The 23,887-nt window shown below is 41.1% G+C and overlaps 1 protein-coding gene across 1 annotated transcript; it reads left to right on the forward strand.

Moving 5' to 3' along the window:
* The first annotated feature begins 79 nt into the window (after positions 1-79).
* LOC110064813 (SWI/SNF complex subunit SMARCC2-like) lies at positions 80-23,273 on the forward strand. The gene is made up of 34 exons (XM_089285773.1): positions 80-230; positions 400-471; positions 1,289-1,339; positions 1,676-1,761; positions 2,198-2,279; positions 2,469-2,561; positions 3,437-3,506; positions 3,879-3,948; positions 4,061-4,136; positions 4,403-4,489; positions 4,920-4,950; positions 5,078-5,124; positions 5,596-5,617; positions 5,850-5,907; positions 6,396-6,449; positions 6,562-6,607; positions 6,773-6,803; positions 7,628-7,693; positions 8,113-8,171; positions 8,412-8,593; positions 15,136-15,207; positions 15,685-15,798; positions 16,309-16,462; positions 16,699-16,787; positions 16,890-16,929; positions 17,180-17,233; positions 17,727-17,856; positions 18,135-18,257; positions 18,542-18,658; positions 19,124-19,206; positions 19,541-19,663; positions 20,278-20,412; positions 20,711-21,011; positions 22,898-23,273. Exons 1-34 carry the CDS (start codon positions 120-122, stop codon positions 23,176-23,178), a joined length of 3,210 nt encoding a protein of 1,069 aa, XP_089141899.1. The 5' UTR covers positions 80-119; the 3' UTR covers positions 23,179-23,273.
* The last annotated feature ends 614 nt before the right edge of the window (positions 23,274-23,887 follow it).

Below are 23,887 nucleotides of genomic sequence, written 5' to 3' on the forward strand. Positions count from 1 at the left end.
CCCAAAAAGCAGGCAATGCACGAAAAGACAAAATTTTCCAGATGTACCTTACATGGACACTATGTTTTGCATAAACAACGTGGCAGCTTGAGCGACTCTTTCAGACAGAAAAAACCAACATGGCGGCACGGAAAAAGGATGGCGCTCCGGACTGGAAATACTACGAATCGACTGAAACTATCGCTCTCTTCGAGCCGGTCAAGCAGTACTTACTAAAAAACTGCAAAAAGGTAATTGCTACATGGCTTGAGATTTCCATAAGAAAATTCGATTGCTTTATCTTGCCGTTTCACCGCGTTTCACCTCTCAGTTTTATACTGAACACATGGCTTAGGTGGTTGATTGTGTTGTAATCTGTCCATGTCACGTAATCGTTTACCGTGTTTCTATTTCTTGTAGTATGTACAGGTGGAACCACCAACAAATAAAATTTTGGCTACACTAACTGCGCAGTTGTTACAATTCCAAGAGGTAAGTTCATCTATGAAGCATTCAGCTTTCTTGTGTGCATTATGATACAAATAAGCTTAGCTTTGATTTGCTGATAACGGTGTTAAAATTGATAGTTTGGAAACGAACTGTTGCACTTTTTCCTCGGACAAGAGAAACACTTAAGAGGTTATATGTTAATTGCCAGCTTTAAGTTGGTAATGATCTTTTGATCACAGGGCCGGGCAAATTTCAAGTGACATTTCAAATGCAATCAAAAGACAGCAGTGTGTACACATATGAGGGAACGAATGTGGTGTAGTTTGAATATAGAAACTGTTGCACTTTTTCTCCAATAAGTCTATTGCCAACTTTTAAGTTGACACCGTGGTGGAAAAATTCTTAGAACTGTTGTGTTAATCAAAATCAAAAGAAAACATCTTTATTTATACATAAAATGTACATGTACACACGGTGTTTACCCATGTAAGAAAACAAATGTGGTGTACGTGTGTTCATAGACTGTTGCAAACACAGGAGAAATTGTTTATGGAAAATGTTAAAGTTTCTGTAAATCTAAACAAAGGTTTACAGAAACATTTTGAATTTTCCCAGTGTTTTTATTTCGGTATTCAAGTAGAGGTTAAGACAGTCAACTCCAACATGTTTTTTGCCTTTGTCATTGGTGCTTGGGGTCGATATGTTCTACTAGTGCATGCAGCAAAAGGTGCTGCTCTCAGTATGCCATTAACCCCCAAACCAGAACAGTCCAAAAGGCTCAACTGTTATATGTATGTTTTTTTTTGTTGTTGTTTTTTTTGTTTTATTTTTTGTCTGTTTTCTTTTCCATTTTTTACAGGATAATTTTGGAAAAGATGTCAGTAAGCAGGCCCTCTTGACCAAGCTGCCGGTAAGCTGATCGTCATGAATTGCATATTTTAAATGCATGTCAGTATGCTCATTTGTGTGTGTAGCTCCTTTGAACTGGCTAATTTTCAATGTTTTTTTTTTTCTTTGAAGTACAAATTTACATGTAAAATGCTTTGTTTGCCATGGCTACGAATTCAAAGTACCAATCATGCAAGCTTTTTACATTTAATATCACTGTGTCTAATAACTCCACATACTCCACACAAATTATAATGTATGTGAATGTGTATTCATTTTCTTTTCTGCTCTAACTTCCCAAGGTTGGTCACAAAAGAAAATGACATTTTTTTTCAATTTTTTTTTGTTGATGTCACAGATGAAGATGTTCATGGACTATTCTTCTGGTGGAAGTCTTTGTGTTATTCTAGCAAATATGTTCAAGACCAAGATGGAGCAAGGATGGTAAAGTTATTTTTCATCAGGATTTTTTTGTAATGTACATTTATTGAACATGTTTGGTGTTATATTGCTTAACATGGGTAGTAGAAATTTGATATAAAATTTTAAAAAATCACAGTTATATTATTATTGTGTGGCCCACAAACTTGAATAGTCAACAAAAATGATGAACTGTTTAACAGTAGATTTTACTACATGTTTGTTGTAAAATTTGACTGGTTCAAAATTTATTTTGATTTCAGTTTAACCTGAAACTACTTGTAAGCAAATTAATTGAAAATCAAAGTAGACGAAAAATTCTCAGATTTAATCAAATTTAGATGGAAATGATCATAATTTAATAAGTAAACATTCTTTTTTTATCCATCATGTGTTACACTGTTGTAAATTCATTTTCATATTTCATCATAAAGTGTTGTGCATTCTGTTATTTTTTCAGGAGAAGATTTGATTTTCAGTCTCCCTCACGTATGGATAGGAATGTTGAACTTTTCTTGAACATTGAAAAAGCCCTGAAAGAGGTAGAGCTTCAGTAACTTTTAATTGTTTCCTTTTGTGTGTGTTCCTTTTAACCTTTTCATTCATTTTCAAATAAGAATTTTTATCATTCTGTAATCAATGTTTTCATTTATTGAAAAGAGAAAAGTACATTAGACTGCTGGTGAGGAGAAAATCACAAATTACTAAATTTAACTATGTTTACTTTACAGGCCAAATTGTTGACACTTCCACAAGTGTTTATAACACCCGAAATTGATCCCAGACTTGCAGTCAAGTTAAAGGATATAGTGAAAAGACACAATGTAAGAATTCATGTGGTTTGATGTGTAAAATGTACATGATATATATATATATATATATATATATATATATATATATATATATATATATATATATATATATATATATATATATATATATATATACATATCTACATGTACAAGTACTGTTTATTGGGTTATTTTAATTTATTGATCAAATATGAGGTCAAGATGGCCAATGGCCTTTTTGTGTGGTTACAGATCAAGATGCAGTCATGATCTATAATCACACGAAACAGCACACCAATTTTCAGCTATCTTCAACAAGTTTGTTTGGTGAATAAGGGGGTTATTAATAACATGATAATAATAGTAATAATAATAATTATAATTATAATTATAATTGATAATACTAATAATAATATATTTTGTATCATAAAATAATCTCTTGATAGTCATAGTCTGAAACAAAGGAAAATCAAACTGGTTTGAAAATGTTGTATACTGTACATGACTTGTACCAAACACAGAGATTACCTAGTTACATAAACCGCAACATCATGTCATGCATGTGCTTGTACAATATGTGAATTATAAAATACCTAAGTTTTATGTGGCTTGTGTTGTAGCCAATATAATGTGCACTCCAAATTAAATGGCTAACCCCACATGTAGGACATTATTCTCCCGTAGTGCCCATGGGCCAATTACAGGCCTGTAAAGACAAAGCAAAAAGGTATATAACAAACAACTTATCAACCTCAAATGTTCAGTCTTTATGGGAAATTCTCAAACCTTGGCCAGGTCTCCGTTTGAGATTTTCTCGTAAAGACCTCACTCTCGGGTAATAAGTAGTTAATACTGGACAGGTCTGCTGGTATGTATTTTGAGCCTTTCTGATAATTCCCATATTTCAGGGTGCTATCACAGAAGAGAAATCTGAAGCAACTCATATTGTTTATGGACCTCCGCCACCCTTTCCAGAAGGTTGTGGTTTGTTTCCACTCTAGTTGCATAATTTATTTTTTTATATTGAGTTATACATGTATTTTTAGTTTTACATGTAATGAGCTTTAAAAAAGAGCAATACAGTCCAAATTCCATTCTAAAGTGTGTGTGATACCTATATGTACAGTACATATTTTTCAGATAAACAATATGAAATGGGTAGTATGGGTGTATATTTTCACGAGTGTCGTTGTATGAGCCCACAGTGCAAGTCAACTTACAAGCAATGCATGGAACTTGCTTGTACATGTACAGTAGCTGTATGTAGCAATAGTGTGTACACTTGTGCACTTAACTAAGAGACATTCATTTGGTATTTATAACTTTGATGTTTTTTTTTCTTGCTTGTAGAGGAGTGGTTAAGGCCACTTTTGAGACAGGATAAACAGGTTCTGGTTCATTGGTGGTATTACCCAGACAGGTTTGTCAACTTAATGACTGTATATTTTCTGACAGTTAAACATCTTGGTTTATTACAGTGTATTGTTCAAAATGCATGTAAATGATTGTATGTTATGCTGATTGCATTTTAGTTATGACACGTGGGTGCCATCTACAGACATTGAGGATGAGCCACAACCTGAGCCCCAACACCAGGGACCCTGGCAGGTAATGCAAAATTGTACATAACTGTGTTATAGATCAGTTCTACTGTGCTTTATCATGATAACCATGGCTGCATTGTACATATTATAATTAATCCCTCCCAAAAAAATAAAATGAAGTCAAAGCACTCTAACTTGTAAATTAAAGACCTTTAAAGTGTTGAAGTTGGAATGCATTGGTGTCATTCCACAAAGTGGTTGGTAATGTTTTTGTTGCTTTGGTAGTAGCAGTTGTAACTTAACAGTTGTATTTTTCTGGTCCATCTTTAGGTGAATGCTCGCTGGTTAACAGATCTGGATGTGTTTAATGAGTGGATGAATGAGGAAGATTATGAGTTAACAGATGCCGATGGCTCAGTAAGTAATGAGCATCTTGCCTTCCTTTCACATCATATATTTTCTCTCACATGATATCAGTGCATCAAGAATATTCTTTTAGTCCAGCCAGTGTCCCAGTGTGGTTCTTCTACGGTGTAATCTCATGTGAACTGACACAAATACCCTTGGAACCTAAAAAAAAATGAATATTAAGTGCCCACTAACTGCTGTAGCAGAGGTTTCCATGCAATGGGAAGTGTCTGCCAACTGAAGGTATATGTTAAATTATGCTAGGCACTTTATTTTATGCCATATATTAATTAGTTACAGAAACACTAGTAAAGCCACAGGACACTAATGATCATCAGATATTACCATCACTGTTATTCTCCTGATGTGTGCACATGTACATTGGGGAAGATAGCAGTGTACACTTGACATGTTTCACTTTATATTGTCTTCATTCTAGGGCAACAAAAGAGAAACATCGCCAGCTTTAGGTTAGTAAAGGAAATTTGAATACTTCAAATGTAGATATAAACTTGAAAACTCTTTTTACTAGCCTAAGGTAATAATGAAATTTCTAGTTTCTTTGTTAAGTGCTGGACATCAATTTCATTTAAACAGCAAAGACCAGAAGGAAAAGTCTGAGAACAGGAGCAAGTTCTGATGAAGTAAGTACTTTATGGTGATCTGTAACAGAATGTACAATGTAGCTTATGATACCAGCAAATTTTATTTTATTTAATCATATTTTGTTTTACTTTGTTTCTTCCTTTTTTAAAGTAATGTTCAATCTTCCATACAGTGCTACAAAATAATTAGTCCTTTTTTTAGGCCAGAACTTTGCTGGATGTCTCTTTAGGTATACATGTATGTTATAATGTAGCTACAGTCGAGGCCCACTATCTTCAACTTTGATATCTGGAAACCTCAAACGCAAATAGTTAATTCCTGTAGATGCATTTTTTCAGTGATTTACTCATCAGCTCTGTATCTCAAAATATTTTTTCATATGCCCCAAGAGAGTTTGTAGTAGCAGGGTTCAGCAGTATAACATTATATAGAATTTGAGTGCATTTTGAGATTGTTAATGTACAACTCATGATGTATGGTAGTAACTGTCTTTATGTGTTATTCCACAGCAACCCAGCAGCCCTGATGGAGGTAACATCGTGTAGATTTATTTCATTCATTATTCATTGTAGTGGTCACTACCCCACTATTAACTAGATTTAGTTAATGCCATTGTTTGAAAGCATTTAATCCTATGGAGCATGAAAGAATGTTGGTCTGTGAACTCTCTGGATGTTTGCATTTATCAGTGTGAAGGAAATCTACGAGTTGGTTCTTTTACATGTGAAGTACTTGTAATCTCATTTGTTTTTCTTCTACAAAGGAAAATCAAAGAAAAGAAAGAGATCCCCCTCGCCTGAACAGAAGAAGAAAAAGAAACTGTGAGTTGACTGTTGTACACTGTATAGAAAAACATCACCACAAAATACAGTGGCCAATTTACTATCATTCTCAAAAATGGCTACGCTGCTTTCTATCTATTCTGTTATAGATAGTGAGTACTCACAGTGTGCAGTTGTTGACAAAATGGCAGGAGCTCCTTTCCATTTGTCTGAAGAGCAGTGAGATAAAGTTTTGAGTTACTGGTAGATTTATACTAAAACAATTAGATTACATGATATTGGCCATCTCTATGCATGATAGTCATGCGATAGAAATCTCAAGTTCACAATCTAATCGTTAAATACATGTAGACACACTTGTGAGAGTTTTTTAAACTCTGAAAAACCTCATGAAAAAATATTCAGCTATGGCTCATCTTCCACAACATTTTGTGTTCATTCTAAGCACCCACTCATGTTTCTATTGTTCAACAGACACAAAGAAACTGTGTTCTATTTCTTAAACAACAACGAATTTTTTCTAATAGGCCTGGACCAGGAAATCCCAAGAAAAAAACTGGTAAAGAAGAGGATAATGACAGGTGCAATTAGAACTTTTCAATATGATTTCACTTGGTTTGTGGTTGTAGTTGTAATAAGCTCATAATTCACTTTTAATTAACTTGCATTAAACAGTTCCTTTTCTGTTTTCAGTGACGATGCTACCAAAGATCTACCTGATCCATCGCCAATACCTAATGTAAGGATCAAAACCTTTGGAAGTATAATTGTTTTGCCCAGTTTGAGGCACGTTTTGCACATACAATGGTATATAGCAAAGAGCTCAATACAACTCACATATATAGGATAGTAGGGCTTGATCTTGTTTGAATAAAAATAATTTTATTTAATTTTTTCCCCATAGGTTGAAGAAGTCTCTGCTTCTACTGCTTCAGGTAATTAACAGAAGATCCAGTTTTGCTGCATGACTTTCATAAAGGACAATAACTCATAACACCTCTAAACAGAACTTAATGGCTGATTCATTTGATTTTGGCTTGATGTTACAGTTTGATCGTTACTGTTAAGGGACACACTTTGGAAAGAAGCTAAGGGCATAATTTAATTATAATTGTTAATGCAAGGCCAGAATGCTGCTCTTGTGATATGTCACCTTCAACATTGTAAATTAACATGGTCAATTTAAGATTAGTTATTACACCTAATCGTACCTTTCTGGTATGCTTTGGCGGCATATCAGGCAATTTGGTCGAGCCATAGTTCGTGCTTTGGTGAGAAATGGTCTAGCCAAAACCAAACAAGCCTGATACACTATGCTGCCGAAGCGTACCAAACAGGTACAATGAAGTATTTACCATACCCAAATTGAGCCAAGTGATCCTGATATCATAGCCATATCAGATCAGTTACTTGATATCGCAGGATATCAGGACAGTAGACATGGCTTCTGATTGGCTGACTGTGGATTTGGGTGTGGTAATTAAAGTAACTACAAGTACTACATGTACAGTATATGGAATCAAAAGTTTGGAGGTTACAGTGGACTGTAACTTGATATTCATGGAAATTAAAATCCTGAAAGTAGGAAAGGAAACTTCATAGTAATCCCAATGTCTTGAAAAATTCACCAGAATTGAATGATGTTTCAACTAGAAGCATGTTTTTGATGCTCCAGCAAAAACAGCATACGAGTTGAATCACAAATTGTCCAGCAGTAAATGACCTTTGTTGCATCTTTGGTTTACAAAATTTAATGCAGGTGCAAAGGGTAAGGAAGATTTGCAACCAATGAAGGGGACCTCACTGACAGACATATCTGATTCAGGTAAAACAAACTGCACAATCGCTATTTGTTAGCAAGCCTTAGCAGCGTTCCTAAAAAAGATGTCCCTTTATTTACCGTAATTCTTTCTGTTGGAAAGAGCAACATAGTGGCTACAAATACGCTGATGTATGGTGTAAAAACTGAGAAAAATAATTTCTAGCTCTAAGAACAGCATTCTGCATACTGGATTTAGCCAATAAGACTTTCATTTCAGCTGCCTGTAAATATACAATGTACATGTGACTTTTGAATTTTTAGCTAATTAGCGATGCTGTGATTGGATAACTCTGTAATACTGTTATGTGGCATCGTTCTTTAAGTCAAAGTTACCTTACTGTATGAAGTGTTGTTTGTGCACTCTGCATGTATGCACCTCAGACCTATTTTGATGATGGCAATTTATTGTTATTTTTTTCCAGGAAAACCAGAAGGCACTGATGGGGAGGAAATGGAGACTAGCAGTCACATGGATACACAGGTATCCCATTCAGCCTCGAGCTTGTCAATTTTTGTTAGATTATTGTTATATTTTTTGGTCTCCCATTTTCTGTGAAGGGAACAAGCAGGTACCACACTCAGCCTGTCATACCTTTTTTAACTGACGGATTAGTTAACATGTATGATATATCTCTTGCTGATCAAATTGTGGGTCAGCTTCACGTTTGTTTGATGTTCAAGTGGTTGTCAAAACTTCATTATGATTTTATCTCGCTCAAAGGACCAACCAGAGGACAGTACAGAGCAGTCAGCACCAGCCTCGCCTTCATCCAGCCAGACTAAAGATGGATTGTTCAAAGAACCACTCATCATGCCAGACAGTGAACCTCATGATGAAAACCTGACAGAACAGACACATCATATCATAATCCCTAGTTATGCCTCCTGGTTTGACTACAACAGGTACAGTACTGCAAAATAATGAAAATGAGCCTCCCACCCTCCCCTCCCATGATATTGTAATGCCTTGACTGGAAGTTGTTGTCGCCCGCGCACGTTACATTTGGTGTCAGAAGTGGGATTCGAACCACGACCAAAGTCAGCTGAAGTTCAGGTCAGATCGTTTTGTTTTGGTGTAGATAGTTGTCCTGTGAACGGCTGTTGTGTGGTGGTGTAGTAAAGCTGCACGACGAGATATTTTGACTTGTAGTGGCGTGCTGGTTGCTACGAAGCACTTTATGTGGTAGTTGCCGTTGTTTTGGTCATTAAAAATATATTTTAGGACATTGTTTATTGGTTGCCGTAGTTAGTTGTGGTTGCCGTTAGTTGGTGGCGTGATCCAGGCGACCGTTAAAGTTTAGTTTAGTAGCGTTGTTTGAACATTGAGCTCCTTTAGGATGGCAGCGGCTGATCAGAGTTATTGCGAAGTCCAGTTGGATGCAGAAGAAAATTATCGTGGAGAATTCCATGTGGAACAGGACGTCGTGCAGAATTCGACGACTCCGAACGAAAATGGTTGCTATTCCTTCGGTCAAGAATCACCAGCTTCGTTTATGTCAGCTCTCCAGGAATTGGGCAACAGAATTTTGAGTACCAGTGAAGACATAGAGAAACGAATGGCCGACAGATTTCAAGAACAAATTGACCGGCTCGACGAAAAAATATGGCGGCTAGATAATGCGGCCCGCGCGGGACCTGGCGGCGAACCGGAAGACGATTTGCGTGGTCAAGAACCGGAAGTCCCTCTGGGAAATGCACGAGAACCGGAAATTGGCCGTAGGAATGTGGAAAACCGCCCTCTCTCGGCAAAACCACTAATTACACCCTCGCCGTATGATGGAAAGACGTCTTGGGACGACTATCAAGTTCAACTCGAACTGATTGCAGAATTAAATGGCTGGAGTACGTCTACAATGGCCATTTACCTCGCAGCGAGTTTGTCAGGGTGTGCACAGGCCGTGCTGGCTGATTTGGACGCAAACTCGAGAAGAAATTATCAGGCCCTCAGGGAAGCGTTGTCGCTGCGGTTCGGTAACAGTGGAAAGATGGAAGTGTTTAGATCACAACTGAAAAGCCGCACCAGAGGAAAGGACGAGTCACTTCCAGAACTTGCACAGGCGATCCAGGGACTCGTAAGGCAAGCATATCCGGAAGCACCCCTATCTGTGCGGGAAGTTCTAGAAAGGGACTACTTTGTCGATGCAATAGCCGATACGGATATCCGCTGGAAAATACTTCAAACTAGACCAGGAACGATACAAGAAGCCCTCGCCATAGCTACCGAAGTGGAGGCATTTCAGATATCTGAACGTCAACGTCTCAGACCAGGCCGACTGACTGCGAATATGGTGGGCGCACAAGTTTCAGACAAACAACGTGATTTCCTCGATTCATCTATCAGCAAGATATTGTCCGAAATGAAGAAAGATCGAGAAGAGCAGAGGCGTCTAATGGAGGATTTCATGAAGAAAATTGAACGTCCTGCCCGTAACGTCCTGCCTGGAATGGAGCACACTAGCTCGTGGGGCCTAAGAAATGTCGGTGGAGGAAATTGCTGGAACTGCGGCAAGCCTGGACATTTTTCGCGTAATTGCCCAAATTTCTGTTACAACCAGGGAAACGATCGCGGACCGAACCAAAGGGCCTAAGTTCGGTCCCGCGTCGTTACCAACGACCCCTGTATCCAAGAGCTGGTACTCTGCGTGGAAATGAAGATCAGCTAGGACTGTACATCTCCAGTAAGGTAGAGGGAGTGGACGTCAAGTTTCTGGTGGATACGGGTTTGAATATAACGATTTTGAGCCCAGCAGTACTGGAGAAGATCAGTGCACCAAGGCGACCAGTCCTTGAGAAAGTCGAGAACCGTATGATTTTAGCCGATGGCAGTGCAAAACCGTTTCGTGGCAAGGGGACATTCGAATTGGAAGTAGAAGGCATGCGGGCTCTGCAGGAGGTGTGGATTGCAGACATAGAGCTGGAAGGGATTTTGGGTATGGATTTTGTGTGCCGGTATGGTTGTCAGATCATTACAGCTCCTGGAGGCCAGCTGGAACTATTCATCCCCAAGCTGACAAGTGCAAGTGGAACTGGAGCAAAACCGGCAGAAGAGAGGGAGCCTAGCAATTATCAATGCTTGAGGGTGGTAGTCGAGGATACGGTGTTAGTCCCAGCGAATAGTGAAACGATAGCAGCCGCAAAGGTTCTAGACACGTGTAATGGAGGTCTGGCAATCCTGGAACCTACATTGGATTTTGTTCAGCACAGCAAACTCTTGGTTGGCAGATCGCTTGTCAAAGTAGATGGTCCAATCCCTATTCGTCTTCTCAACCCCATGTCACATCCAAGGCGGGTCTACAAAAACACCCTGGCAGCGCTTTGCGAACTAGTAGATAGCAATCAGGTAGATGGAGAACCGTGGTTCAGGAACGCTCAGAAGGCAGAGACTGGGGTACGAGTTGCTCGAGAGTGTCAACCGAAAGTATGCGCAAACCAAGAGCAAGATCAGCAGCGATCTCTGCCCGTAGAGCTGGAGGAATTGCTGCATAGAAGTTCGGATGGCTTGAATGATGATCAAATCAGAGTGTTGACTGACTTGCTGAACAAATATCAAGATGTGTTTGCCACCTCTACAAACCCTTTCGGCCGCACCAGCATAACCCAGCACAAGATTATCACAGGGGAGTCCAAACCTATCAAGCAAGCACCGAGGTGACTTCCCCTACAATTGAAAGAGAAAGCGGAGGAAGAAGTAGAGAAGATGTTGGCCAAAGGTATTATTGAGCCGTCATCGAGTCCATGGTCTTCTCCCGTAGTCCTGGTGAAGAAGAAAGATGGAACGATACGCTTTTGCATAGATTACCGAAAGGTGAACGGGGTCACACTTAAAGACTCTTATCCACTTCCGAGGATCGAAGATTGTTTGGATGCGCTGTCCGGGTCGCAGTGGTTTTGTACATTGGATTTAGCTAGTGGTTATTGGCAGGTAGAGATGGCAGAAAAGGACAAGGAGAAGACAGCATTTTCCACAGGTTCTGGCCTGTATCAGTTCAATGTGATGCCCTTTGGTCTTTGCAATGCTCCGGCCACATTTGAGAGGTTGATGGAGAGGGTTCTCGTGGACTTACCTTGGCAAATACTGCTGATTTTCCTGGACGATGTCATTGTGCATGCTAAGTCATTTGAAGAGGTCGTGAGGCGCCTACGACTCGTTTTTGAACGGCTACGATCTGCTAACCTAAAGCTCAGCCCAAAGAAATGTGTTTTGTTCCAGAGGAAAGTTACCTTTTTGGGCCATGTCATAGGTGGAGATGGAGTGAGTACTGACCCGAGTAAGACAGAAGCTGTCAGTGCCTGGCCAGTTCCACGCTCAGTCGCAGAAGTTAGGAGTTTTCTTGGCCTCACGTCCTATTATCGCCGTTTCATCTATGAATATGCCCACATTGCTAAGCCACTACACGAGCTGACTGAGAGTGGAAAGGAATTCTCATGGACGGAGGCCTGTGATAAGGCTTTCTGCACTTTAAAGGAGAATCTTGCCTCAGCTCCAGTCCTGGCATACCCAACCCTTGATGACACGTTTATCCTGGATACTGACGCAAGTGGGGTGGCAATCGGAGCTGTCCTTTCACAAGTTCAAAATGGCACTGAAAAAGTGATTGCATACTTCAGCAGAGCATTGAGAAAAGCGGAAAGAAATTGTGTCACACGGCGTGAGTTACTTGCTGTGGTAGATGGGATACGCCATTTCCACCATTACTTGTATGGAAGAAAATTCACTGTCCGAACTGATCATGGAGCGTTGCAGTGGCTGATGAGCTTCAAAGATTTAGAAGGACAAATGGCACGATGGTTAGAAATCCTGGGTACTTATGACTATGAAGGGGTATACCGTCCGGGAGCCAAGCATGGGAATGCAGATGCATTGTCGAGGAAACCATGCGGTCATGGTGAGTGTGGATTTTGCGACAGAATCAAGGCAAGGCGCGAGCCCGATGATGATTCGTTCTGTGGTGCAGTTACAAGGAATGGAATTCGGGAACGTAATTTAGGCGCAGGTTCCTCTCAAGAAATGGAACTATGGATTGATGGAATAACGAGAGAGGAACTACAAAATGAGCAACGATGCGACCCCATTTTATCACCTGTAATAAGCTGGCTGGGATCTGGACAGGGGCGACCTAAGTGGGAGCAAATTTCTTCTCTTTCACCAGAGCTTAAGGGCTATTGGGCACAGTTTGAGAGACTTATCCTGAAGGAAGGGATTCTGTACTGCAAGTGGGAGGTCGCAAGTCTCCGGCAAGAGCAAAGCTTAAAATTGGTCATTCCTAAGAATCTTCAAGAAAAAGTGTTGTTGTCTCTGCATGACTCAGTGACAGCTGGTCATCTGGGAGTGAAGAAGACCCTGCAGCGTGTCAAGCAGCGGTACTATTGGTGGGGAAGCAGCCGTGATGTAAAGGCGTGGTGCCGAAACTGCCTTAAGTGCTCATCTCGAAGAAAGCCGCAGAAAAAGTTTCAAGCTCCACTACAAGTTTACAATGTGGGGGCACCCCTTGAGAGGCTCGCCATTGATGTATTAGGCCCTCTGCCGGAGACAGATCAGGGAAATCGGTACATTTTGGTGGTTATGGATTACTTCTCGAAATGGGTGGAGGCACTTGCCATGCCTGAACAATCCGCAGCGACTGTGGCACATCTCTTGGTCACTGAGGTTATTTGCAGGTTTGGTGTTCCCTTGCAAATTCACACTGACCAAGGACGTAACTTCGAATCGGTGCTGTTTAAGGAAGTTTGCAGGCTTCTGGATATCAAGAAGACTCGGACAACACCCTTGCACCCGCAATCAGACGGGATGGTGGAACGACTAAATCGTACGTTGGAGGCTATGTTATCCAAATTTGTCCAAGAAAACCAGCGGAACTGGGATCAGCTACTACCTCTTATGGCCATGGCTTATAGGTCTGCGATACATGCAAGCACTGGCTGTACACCAAACGAGCTAATGTTTGGACGCGATGTCAGGCTACCTGTAGATCTAATGTTCGGTTCTCCTCCGGTTCCAGTCACACCACCAGATTCCACCGACTTTGTCTGGAACCTGAGGGAACAGGTCAGAAAAATACACCAGCTTGCCCGTGACAATTTGGACATTGCGAGCCGACGACAGAAGCGATTATATGACCAGAGATCTCGAGCAAATTCTTATCAGAAGGGAGAGAAGGTGTGGTTGTACAATCCTCAGAGCAAGAAAGGCAGAAGCCCCAAGCTGCAAACTCCATGGGAGGGACCCTGGGAAGTTACCAAACAAGTTACGGACATAGTTTATCGAATCCAGAGGACCCCCAAGGGGAAGCCCAAGTTTGTACACCATGACCGCCTGAAACCATTTCACGAAAGGCACATGTTGAGCCAATGAATTTGGTAGTTGGCCCCGAGAATGCTATTTGTCAAGAGTTACCATTTCAGTCTGATTAAGACATTTGGAACGGTTCATAGTTCCATTTAAGTTCCATTTAAGTTTAAGTAAGACATTTTCAACAGTTCAAAATTACGTTAGAGTTTTCGTGAAAGATCTTTTTCAAGTTAATGCTTTCTCCGTTGTCGTTTTTTTTTTTTTGATTATGTAAAATACCGTTGTTGGCTTTAGGATGACCCTTGATGCGAGGACGCATCTCTTTTATTGGAAGGGGGGAAATGTAATGAAACTGATATAGTATTGCACGAGCTATGATGTGCGTGCTAAGAGGTATAACGGTTGTATTTGAACGTATACTCGCAAGAGTTCTAAGACTAAGAGACGGTTATATGGCGAGTACGGGATGCGCAATGTACTCGTAATACAGCGTATATAAGGGACTCACGTTATGGAGTGGCCTGTGTGTGTTAGTAGACTTGCCATGTACAAGTAAGCTAAACGTTGAGAGACGAGTAATTAAACCGTTGGCTGTTGGACTCCTTGACTGGAAGTTGTTGTCGCCCGCGCGCGTTACGATATGAAAGAGGGAAAATCAGGGGTAAAAGGCCTCTTCAAACCATAGACTTGTATTTAGATTTACAGTTCTTGAGACGACATAATTTTGTACTTTTATAAGCCCCCTGCTGCAGTCCTTGTGTTGCATAGGTTTTTTTACAGTCATGTAGAAATCACAACTCGGAGAATTTTGTCGTTCATTTGATAACCTTGTGTTGCCCATTGCTTCAAAAAATGTGTTTGGTAGGGGATTTACCACAAAGCGTGTTATAATCATGTGCTTGAGTGCAAATTCGTTTCCAATAACAAGCTGAGACCAAAAATATCTCTGAAAAAGACCTCTCCCCAAAATGTGAATCGTGTTACTTTTTCACACTTTAGAAGTTCATTTGGCTACTTCATGTCGCTGTCTTCTATCACTTTGGCTCACAGTTCCATAGAAGTCACCGCACATGTACCTTCCCTATTAACTGTGATGTGTTAAAGCATTAAATTTTTATTTGATATGGTGTCAGACAGCGTTTTTTTCCCTTTGCAGTGTCCATGCCATTGAAAGGAGAGCCTTGCCTGAATTTTTCAACGGTAAAAACAAATCCAAGACTCCCGAAGTGTAAGTAGAACTCCTTCTATTGTAGAGTGACGGTAACCTTTTTGGCTGCTCAGAACTGGATGCTTTAAAAATGTTTTTATACAGCTAGTTAACCCCTCTCTGTCTTCAATAATTATATGCCAGCAGCTTCCTTTTGCAGTGATTAATAACGAAAAAGGTTTCTGGAGGGCAAAGCTTCCTCGCTTCCATAAAAAAAAAAGCGTTTTAATTTTGCAATATTCAAATCGTCGTTAAATCTCAACCTTACATGGCATTGGTCTGAAAATTTGGTTCTGACTGTTTAATATATGCTTTTTCCAGTTCTGAACTCAATTAGCTGCAGCGAAAAGTTTAATCGAAATTATCCATCTTGTGACCAACTGTTGCAAAAGGCCTGTTAAATGGGTGGCATAAGACCGCTCCCACTGGAGAGACTGTGAGGGCCTACGAATATGGCTGATCCTTACTAATTTGTTTTTGATTCTCATATTTATTTAGTTATCTTGCTTGTCGCAACTTCATGCTTGATGCATACCGACTGAACCCGACAGAATACCTCACTGCTACGGCCTGTCGACGGAACCTTGGTGGTGATGTGTGTGCAGTTGTGAGGTACGTGGTGAATTGCTGAATGTTTGGTAGCAAATGTAGCGTCCGTAGACATATGTACATGTACATGTATGCAGGTAAATGATAAATGAGTTAATGACTCGCTGTAGACTTCTGCCAAAGTCTGGCATGTTAAAATAGCGGCACTGTCCCATTTCTGGTCATCCTGTCCAGCTTGGACTTCTCCGTATTATATGGCTAGTTCCCTGAGCGGGCAAGATAAACTGAATCCTGCGCTGTGATTGGTACCCGAGCGGGCAACATGTCGCTCTCTTGCCCGCTCGGGATTACCCGCTGTGTCCCGCAAGAAAATAGTGTTTCTTTTCCTTATAATAAATCTTTTATTGACCAAGCTTGTTCGGTCAAGATGGCTGGATATTGGCCTCGTTCTTTTTTGTGCGTGTTTGTGGACCTGGTCTCCGTCTCGGTCCACAAACACGCAAAAAAAGAACTTGGCCAATATCCAGCCATCTTGACTTCACGCTTGGTCAGTAACCCATATTTCTTGTTTAGGATTCACGCTTTTCTAGAGCAGTGGGGTCTGATCAATTATCAAGTGGATGCTGACGGCCGCCCAGCTCCCATGGGACCACCATCCACGTCACACTTCCACGTGTTGGCTGACACGCCTGCAGGACTGCAGCCTCTTCAACCTGCCAAGACACAGGTATCACAGTATTCAGATTTCTTTCTCTGCGTTCTCTGTTCCTCTCCTGCTTGATACAAATAACAAGCCGAGAATTAATCGATTATGCCAACAAAACCAATTCCGGAGCGCTAACGGTAAAAGTCCACGTTCACTTCTGAAAACGTGTACAAAAAATGTTGAGTGTTCACAATTTGAGTGTCCTGACCGTAAGAGTTTGTAGCTAATAAGTGACTTGACCCTCAATTTCCTTTCAGATTCCCCCTTCACAGCAAATGATACAGTTTAAGGATGATTTCGGTAACAAAGAGATCTACAAGAGTGGTATAACAGGGGCCAACTTCGGGTAAGTTGCCGCGTGTCTTTTTTAAGTAAACTGGTGTTTTTTTGTGCTAGTATTTATCTTTAAAATGCATTAAAGAGCTAATTTTTTCCCTTCATCCTTTAGCCTTCGCTCGGACCAGTATCTTTCGAAAAAGAGCCAAAAGGTAAGCCAGTAAAATTCTCACGTAACACCAGTTGAACAGCGACAACAACATTCGAAGCCATGCCCCCCCCCCCCCCCCCCCCAGATATCGGTCGGGCACCTACAACTGTTGCTACGGAGAGACTCGATGTGAACTAGGCCATTTACAATTTACCTTGTCTCATTATTACTTTTGCTTCCAAATAGCAAAAACAAAATAAAAACAAACAAACAACTGTAATGTGACGTGTCGATGTTTTTCGTTCTCGTAGGCTGCAACAGCCACTAAGGAATGGACTGAGCAAGAGACACTTCTTCTGCTGGAGGTATACGAGAAAAAGAAATATTTACATTGTAATTTACAGAGCGATACAAAACTAAAGACTGGAAATGTAGTATTCACAAAGGAAATGTGTGACGGATTCTAGCCAGATTTAGAAATTAGAAAATGACCACCAAAATTGAGTGAAATATAAAAAAAATTACCACTGGAAACAGCGAAGGAACATTTCAGTAACACAGCAAATACAAAAGAAGGTACGGATGGACAGAAAGTGAAGAAGATTAAAACGGATTTCTGTGTGGGTTTTGAAAACCCGTTAGGCTGAACAGCTTTTAAAGTTAATCTCGCTTGTTTGTTGCAATTAATTATCAAGCCCGGGAGACATATTTGTTTGTAATGAAGGTATGGTTTTGTCATTTAGATCCACAGAAGTAGTTTATTTGCTAATACAACGTTTATTTCATACTGTCCTTTTAATTGTCATGTCCCTTAACCAATTTCGTGTTAGACAAGATTCCTTGTTGTGTACTCTGTAGGGCTTGGAAATGTTTAAAGATGACTGGAATAAGGTGGCTGAGCATGTTGGTACACGAACACAAGATGAATGCATACTGCACTTTCTGAGACTTCCAATAGAGGACCCGTATCTAGAAGATGTACAACTGGGTGAGTTTGAAGGGATTGATAAACTCCTGAGGGGGAGAGGGGGTGGGGGACTCTTATATGAAAAGGTCTGGGATGTTCGTCGGAATATATAATTAAAACCCCTAAAGGATACCCCTAAAAGATACCACTTAAAACGGAAATGTCTTTTTTTTTTTTGTAGCGTTTGTGTGACGTTTCCAACAACCGCGTCATCGGAAAAAAAAGTTTTAGCATTTGTTAGGAACTGAGCATGTTGACATTTTATTGGCATTTGCTTAATATTGTTGTTGTTTTTCCAGGTCCGTTGTCACACCAGCCTGTACCATTCAGTCAACAGGGTAACCCAATCATGTCCACAGTGGCTTTCCTAGCCTCAGTTGTGGATCCTCGAGTGGCAAGTGCTGCTGCTAAAGCTGCTTTAGGTTAGAAAACCATTTCATTACGCTCTGTCACATAAAATGTAATGTAACGTTGCCATGTCAACTTCAATCTTCATCCTGAGCGAGATTATGATTGGTCAGATCAAACCGAACTCATCAAAAGTTGTCAGATGCATATCATAAGTCAATCAAAAGCTTTGTCACGTGCAGTGGTATACAGCGTACAGCTGTTGGCTTTTTGGCACTCGATGTTAAAACTGACAAACGGGAAAAACGTAAACGAAATTGTTTATCTGCTTTTTCAATTCATGTTTTGTTATTAACAGAGAAATTCTCGGAAATGAAGGATGAGATTCCCCAGGCGGTCATCGACAGCCATGTAAAGAACGCTGCTAGTGCTCGGGCAGAGAAAGTAAAACAGGAGACTTCAGAAGAAAATACAGGTACACTTTACAAAATACTGTTGTCTGACTGAGCTTTTGTTTTTAGCGTGGACCAGAGGAGTTGTTGCGCTAATTATTCTTTCAGTAGGTCACCCAGCTGGAAAAATATATGGGAATTCCGTTTTGGGCCTTTGGGTTTTGAAAGGCATGCCCGATGTGAATGGAGGGTGCGAATTCAGGGAAATCTACATAACGACTTGTCAAAATCTGGAAAACTCGCGAAAGTGACGTAACTCCTTGTGAGAAATTCTGTCTCGCTCAGTTTTCAGGCTCCTCGGTCAGCGCTGACCGAGCAGGCCCAGGATTGGGTATAAATTTGACTTGTTAATTGTAATGGCGTTAAAACCCATGCGCTTGGTATAATGACGAAAATTTAACTACATCCCTCGTCTATCCCCATCCCGGTCTCCAAACAGTAAACCAAACTATCCCACTAAATCACTTTTATATCTTTGTATTGTTCAGAAGAAACACCGCAACCCATGGAAGTGAATGGAAGCCAGGTAACAGGATCTGAGGGTGGAGAGACACGGGCGCAAGATGTCAAGGTCAGAGCTAGTTGACTGTAAAATATTAACCAAAAACAAACCCCATTTGGGTGTACTCTTCTCTAGTGCTTATATGGTGTCTTCCTAGCTCCACTGGGGCTATGGTTTCTTACTCTGGTTGGCACTCTAGATAGTCCATCCAGTTGCCCTCAAAATTTTGACAGGTGTTCCTAGCAAATTACTGGTGGACCTGCTCGTGAACTTGACAGGAAAGAGACGCTGTGATAATAAATACGGACACCCATCTGACCCCCCAATTCTTAGCGCTCTGTCTACATGAACGAGAGGCAACGTTTATTCTTTTTTTTCTCTCTCTCTCTCTCTCTGTCGTTAGATGGAAGACTCGTCGGAGACGAGTAGCCACGCTCAGAACGGAGATAAAACACAAGCTATCAACGAGGAAAACATTGCAAAGGCAGCTGCATCAGCTCTGGCAGCGGCAGCAGTGAAAGCTAAGGTAACTGTCCTGTGGTTAGTCATTTAGTGTATAGTACACAACCTTAACAAAACGTGGTCACATTACTTTGGAAGAAACGCTCTAACGAAGAGTATTCTATGGCAAAATAGAATTTCACCGAGGCGCCCTTTTTTGTGTGGCAGATTGACTTTTTTATTCAAACGATTTTCAGTTACATGTTAAGGTTTTAATCCTTTCCCCCAAGTTTTTCTAAAAAACAAAAACTGGCAGTATTCCGTCGGGGTTTTGGAGCAAGGGAATAAAAACAAAATTGGCAATAATTATAACAAGAAAGCTAATTGGTACGTTGTCAATATTTCCTTGTAATTTGTTGCTTGCAGAGTGAGGGCAGGATGACTGAGTAGTTGTAATCCCCAAACGTTTTAGGTATCTTTGCGCAAAGTGCTTCGATTTCACAACAGTTGGTTTAAAACCTTGATTTATTTGAGCTCCGTGGAACTGATCAGGCTGTACTTTGAGTGCAAGTTGTAGTTGCACTTGGACTTTTTGAGTCTCTAATTGGCAATAAAATTGAGGATTATCTCATTTCTATGGCGTTTTACTTCCGCCCTACTCGTTTGAAATCAGCGCTACACATTTTATTTCCCCGACAGCACCTGGCTCAAGTTGAAGAGCGTAAGATCAAGAGCCTGGTAGCGCTTCTCGTTGAGACGCAGATGAAGAAACTGGAGATTAAACTGCGCCACTTTGAAGAACTTGAAACCATCATGGACCGCGAGCGAGAGGCGGTAAGTACAGAGCAGAAAACGCTCTTCAAACCGGAGGAATTCGAAACCGCCGGCTTTGAGTTTTAGTGTGAACGGAAAACATTTTGAGAAATGGAGTTTTTCAAAAACGATGACGTCACGATTATCATGTGATTAATCCTAATCCTCAAGGGTGCACTAAAGCGTTTCTGCTGCCGGTGATTGTTGGTTTTCATATTTGTCCAGCGAAGTGTATACGGAAAACATTTGATACGTTGTCAGACTGACGGGGCCTTAGTAGAGGAGACGTGTAACCCGCTTCATGTTTTTATTTTGTCAGCTTGAGTACCAGCGCCAGCAACTCCTTGCTGAAAGACAACAGTTCCATCAAGAACAACTCAAGGCTGCTGAGCTGCGAGCTCGCGCTGCGGCCGGTCATTTGTCCCCCTCGGCACCCTCCCCAGGGCAGCTTCAACCGCAGTCACAGGTATCCCAACCTCAGCCCCAGTTTCCACAGCAACAACAGCAGCCACCGCCACAAGCGCCCCAACAGCGGAGGCATTCTCAACAGGCCCAGTCACAGGTCCCTCAGCCGGGAGTGTCAAGTCACATGCCACAGGCTGCCAGTCCTGCTCAGCAAGGTAAGAGATTTTCAGAGCAAAGTACAGTGAAACCTGTATCAAGCGGATTCGCATTGGTATTCGTTAGTGTCCGCTTAATAGAATACTACGAAGAGTCGGTATTTGTTCCTGACACCCTCCGCGCGACCGGAAAACTTAAAATTATGCAAATTAGGGAAAGCTAAGTGAAGAGAACGACTCGTTGAGGCGTTTGAGCTTCAGCGCTCGCCGTTCGTTTTTTCCTTCGTATTCGTGTATTCTTGTTTCAGTGGGAAAAAGAAGAGATTACCCACAGTCTGGCTTAACAGATTTGTTCGCTTACTGCGAGCAAGACTTATCACTACCAGCACCTTACAAACGACTTTAAAAAAATACCAGCGAACGGAGCTCAAACAGAACTCCTTAATTTGACCAACAATAGACGGATCGAAACCGACTAGAACCGAGCAATGACTGTTGGCAAACTTTACATGAGTCCAGGGTTTTCCTTTTAGTTACAAATCTTTCCTTTGGGAGTCCCTTGGACTCCTTCAACCCAAGGTTGAGGCTCCAGAAGAAAAAAGTGGGGGTCCCACGGTTAGAGTTTTAAATTCCAGGAGAACAATCTAATCTTTTGGCCTTGCCCTTTTAGTGAAGTTACTTCCCTAATTTCTTTTCAATGGAGACGTCACATGTTTCATCAAGCATCAGTCCAATAAAAGGTGTGCGAGAATCATTTAGTTTTTTTATCAAGTTATCTTCAACACATTTGGCCAAAACAGATTCCATCTCTGAAACAATTTCGGGTTTCTTGTAAAAAACAGAAGCATCACTACATCCAATAGCAGCCTGAAGTTCCATTATTGGAATAAAGTTATCAGCAGCAATGTTGTTCTTCATCATAACATATACCGTTCTAAGCTGGACAACGTGTCTTCTCGTGATTTCCTGTGTTTCATACTCAATGTTCTTCTTTGCATTTGTAACTGTCACTTGAAAGCTTTTTCTGAGCTTGAGGTCGCTGATACTCGTAATGTGATCTTTCGAATTTTGGTGCCTTTTCCAGGGCCGACTTCTAATAATTGTTACAGCCAGTTGTTGTGAAAGGGTTTTTCTTACCTGTCATCTTACAGATATCACAATACATTTTTTCGTTTTCTTCTTTCAACCACGTGAATTCTTCCATCCAAGCTGGAAAGAAACGCCTCTTTTTTTTCGCGGGCTGTAATTCCGAATCCGCTATCTTGCATTGTGTACCACAATGCCTCACAATCGCGCATTAGTTCTCGAGCCTCTGCGAGGAGTTCACAGCAAGAGCAAGCTTGAGAACGAGAAAAACAAAAGGTGGCGCTGTAATAGTCGATTCAAAGGAGTGAATGTGCCAGATTTGGGAGTTGAAAGATGGACTGAGAAGACAGAACAAAGATTCCAAATTCTAATTTTATTCTCAAGAGAATTTTTCGCAGATCTATTCAGGTTTAAATTAAGTCAGTAGTAAACTACCATCCTGAACCATGTGCGTCCGAGAGGACCCGTTCTCCTTGCCGTTTTGCGTCCCTTTTCCATTTTTCAGCCAAACAGTGCGTCTCGGACGCGCATTTGCGCGTAAGGGAAAACCCTGATGAGTCTTACAGCCAATAAACTGACCAATCATTTTGCAACGGACCAGACTTAAAACATCATCGACTGACAAAAACTATTCACTTGACTCTGAAGATGACCTCCGCTCAGGTTGTCGAAACGTCAGTCACCAATAACAGTTCTTTTCAGAACTACCCTCACCCGAACGATCACGGTATACGAACTACTGATACTCCCAGGTTCAAACCACTTACTATAAAGCCTAAAACTGTCGTTTCAGCTTTTGCCTTTTTGGCTATTTTCGAACTTGAATTTTATGTCTTCCTTTTGATATTCTCAAATTGCAGGTAGCAGCCAACAAGCAGGCTCCAATCCACCCTCTGCCTCTGCCTCGCCAGCTCCAGTATCAATGAACCCTGGCTCCGTCCCTCAAATCGGCTCGCACCCTCCCTCAGGCTGTAGCACCCCCGTGTCATTCATGGGATCGAATGCCGCCTCTCCTGCATCAGCTCCCGGTACCCCCAGCAATGTTCCTATAGCTCATGCTACCGCTGGTCAGATGGTTCACGGGCCTGGTGACAATGCGGTGTCAAGCCCAGTGCCTCCGGCTGCAAGCATGATGGAGTGATGAGATCGGAGCGGCGTCAACTTTTGACCACGAATAGTTTCCTTAGTTTTTGTTGTTTCTTTTATAAAGTAATAAATTGTCATTTATGCCAAGAATTGTCACTAGTGTAGTAGCGTTCACTCTAATCCTGTCAGTCTATAGCTTGAGATAGAACTGGTAACAGGGACAGGGATCTTGCCCAGCTTACGATAAACACTAAGAATGCAAACTTCTTCCAAATTATAATTTTTTTGTTTTATTGCCTCGTTCAATGCTGCGATAATGACTAACTGTATACAGTATACTACGGTACTAGGACTGGCCAGCCCTTAGTGATTAAAGAACAAACCATAATTGTAGCCAGCATTAACATTAGCATTAGCAGTCCCACTGGAACAAAAATCAGTGATACAGTTTACAAATGTTTATGAGTGTTTTTCAAAGGCAGGCCCAATTCCTTTCTAATGTCCGTTTACGGAGCTTAAAAACAAAGGAAAAGTTGAGATCGTAAGTCTTCCAAGTGTCCGCGGCCGCTTACGGGAATGAGTAAATACAGAGTTTGTATGGGAGTTCAAACGGGGTTCTATGAAGACGGTCGTAAGTAGAGCTGCCCGCTCACGAGAGTGTCCGTTAAGAGAGCTTCCACTGTATCCGTGACTTTCGAATCGAGAAGAAGTCTGGGGCTAGTGTCATCACGCAATAGACCAATTTCGATATGTTAAAATTCAGC

This window comes from Orbicella faveolata, unplaced genomic scaffold (assembly GCF_042242905.1).
Source record: "Orbicella faveolata isolate gen_17 unplaced genomic scaffold, um_ofav_v1 contig_13, whole genome shotgun sequence".
In the NCBI taxonomy this organism is placed as follows: Eukaryota; Metazoa; Cnidaria; class Anthozoa; order Scleractinia; family Merulinidae; genus Orbicella; species Orbicella faveolata.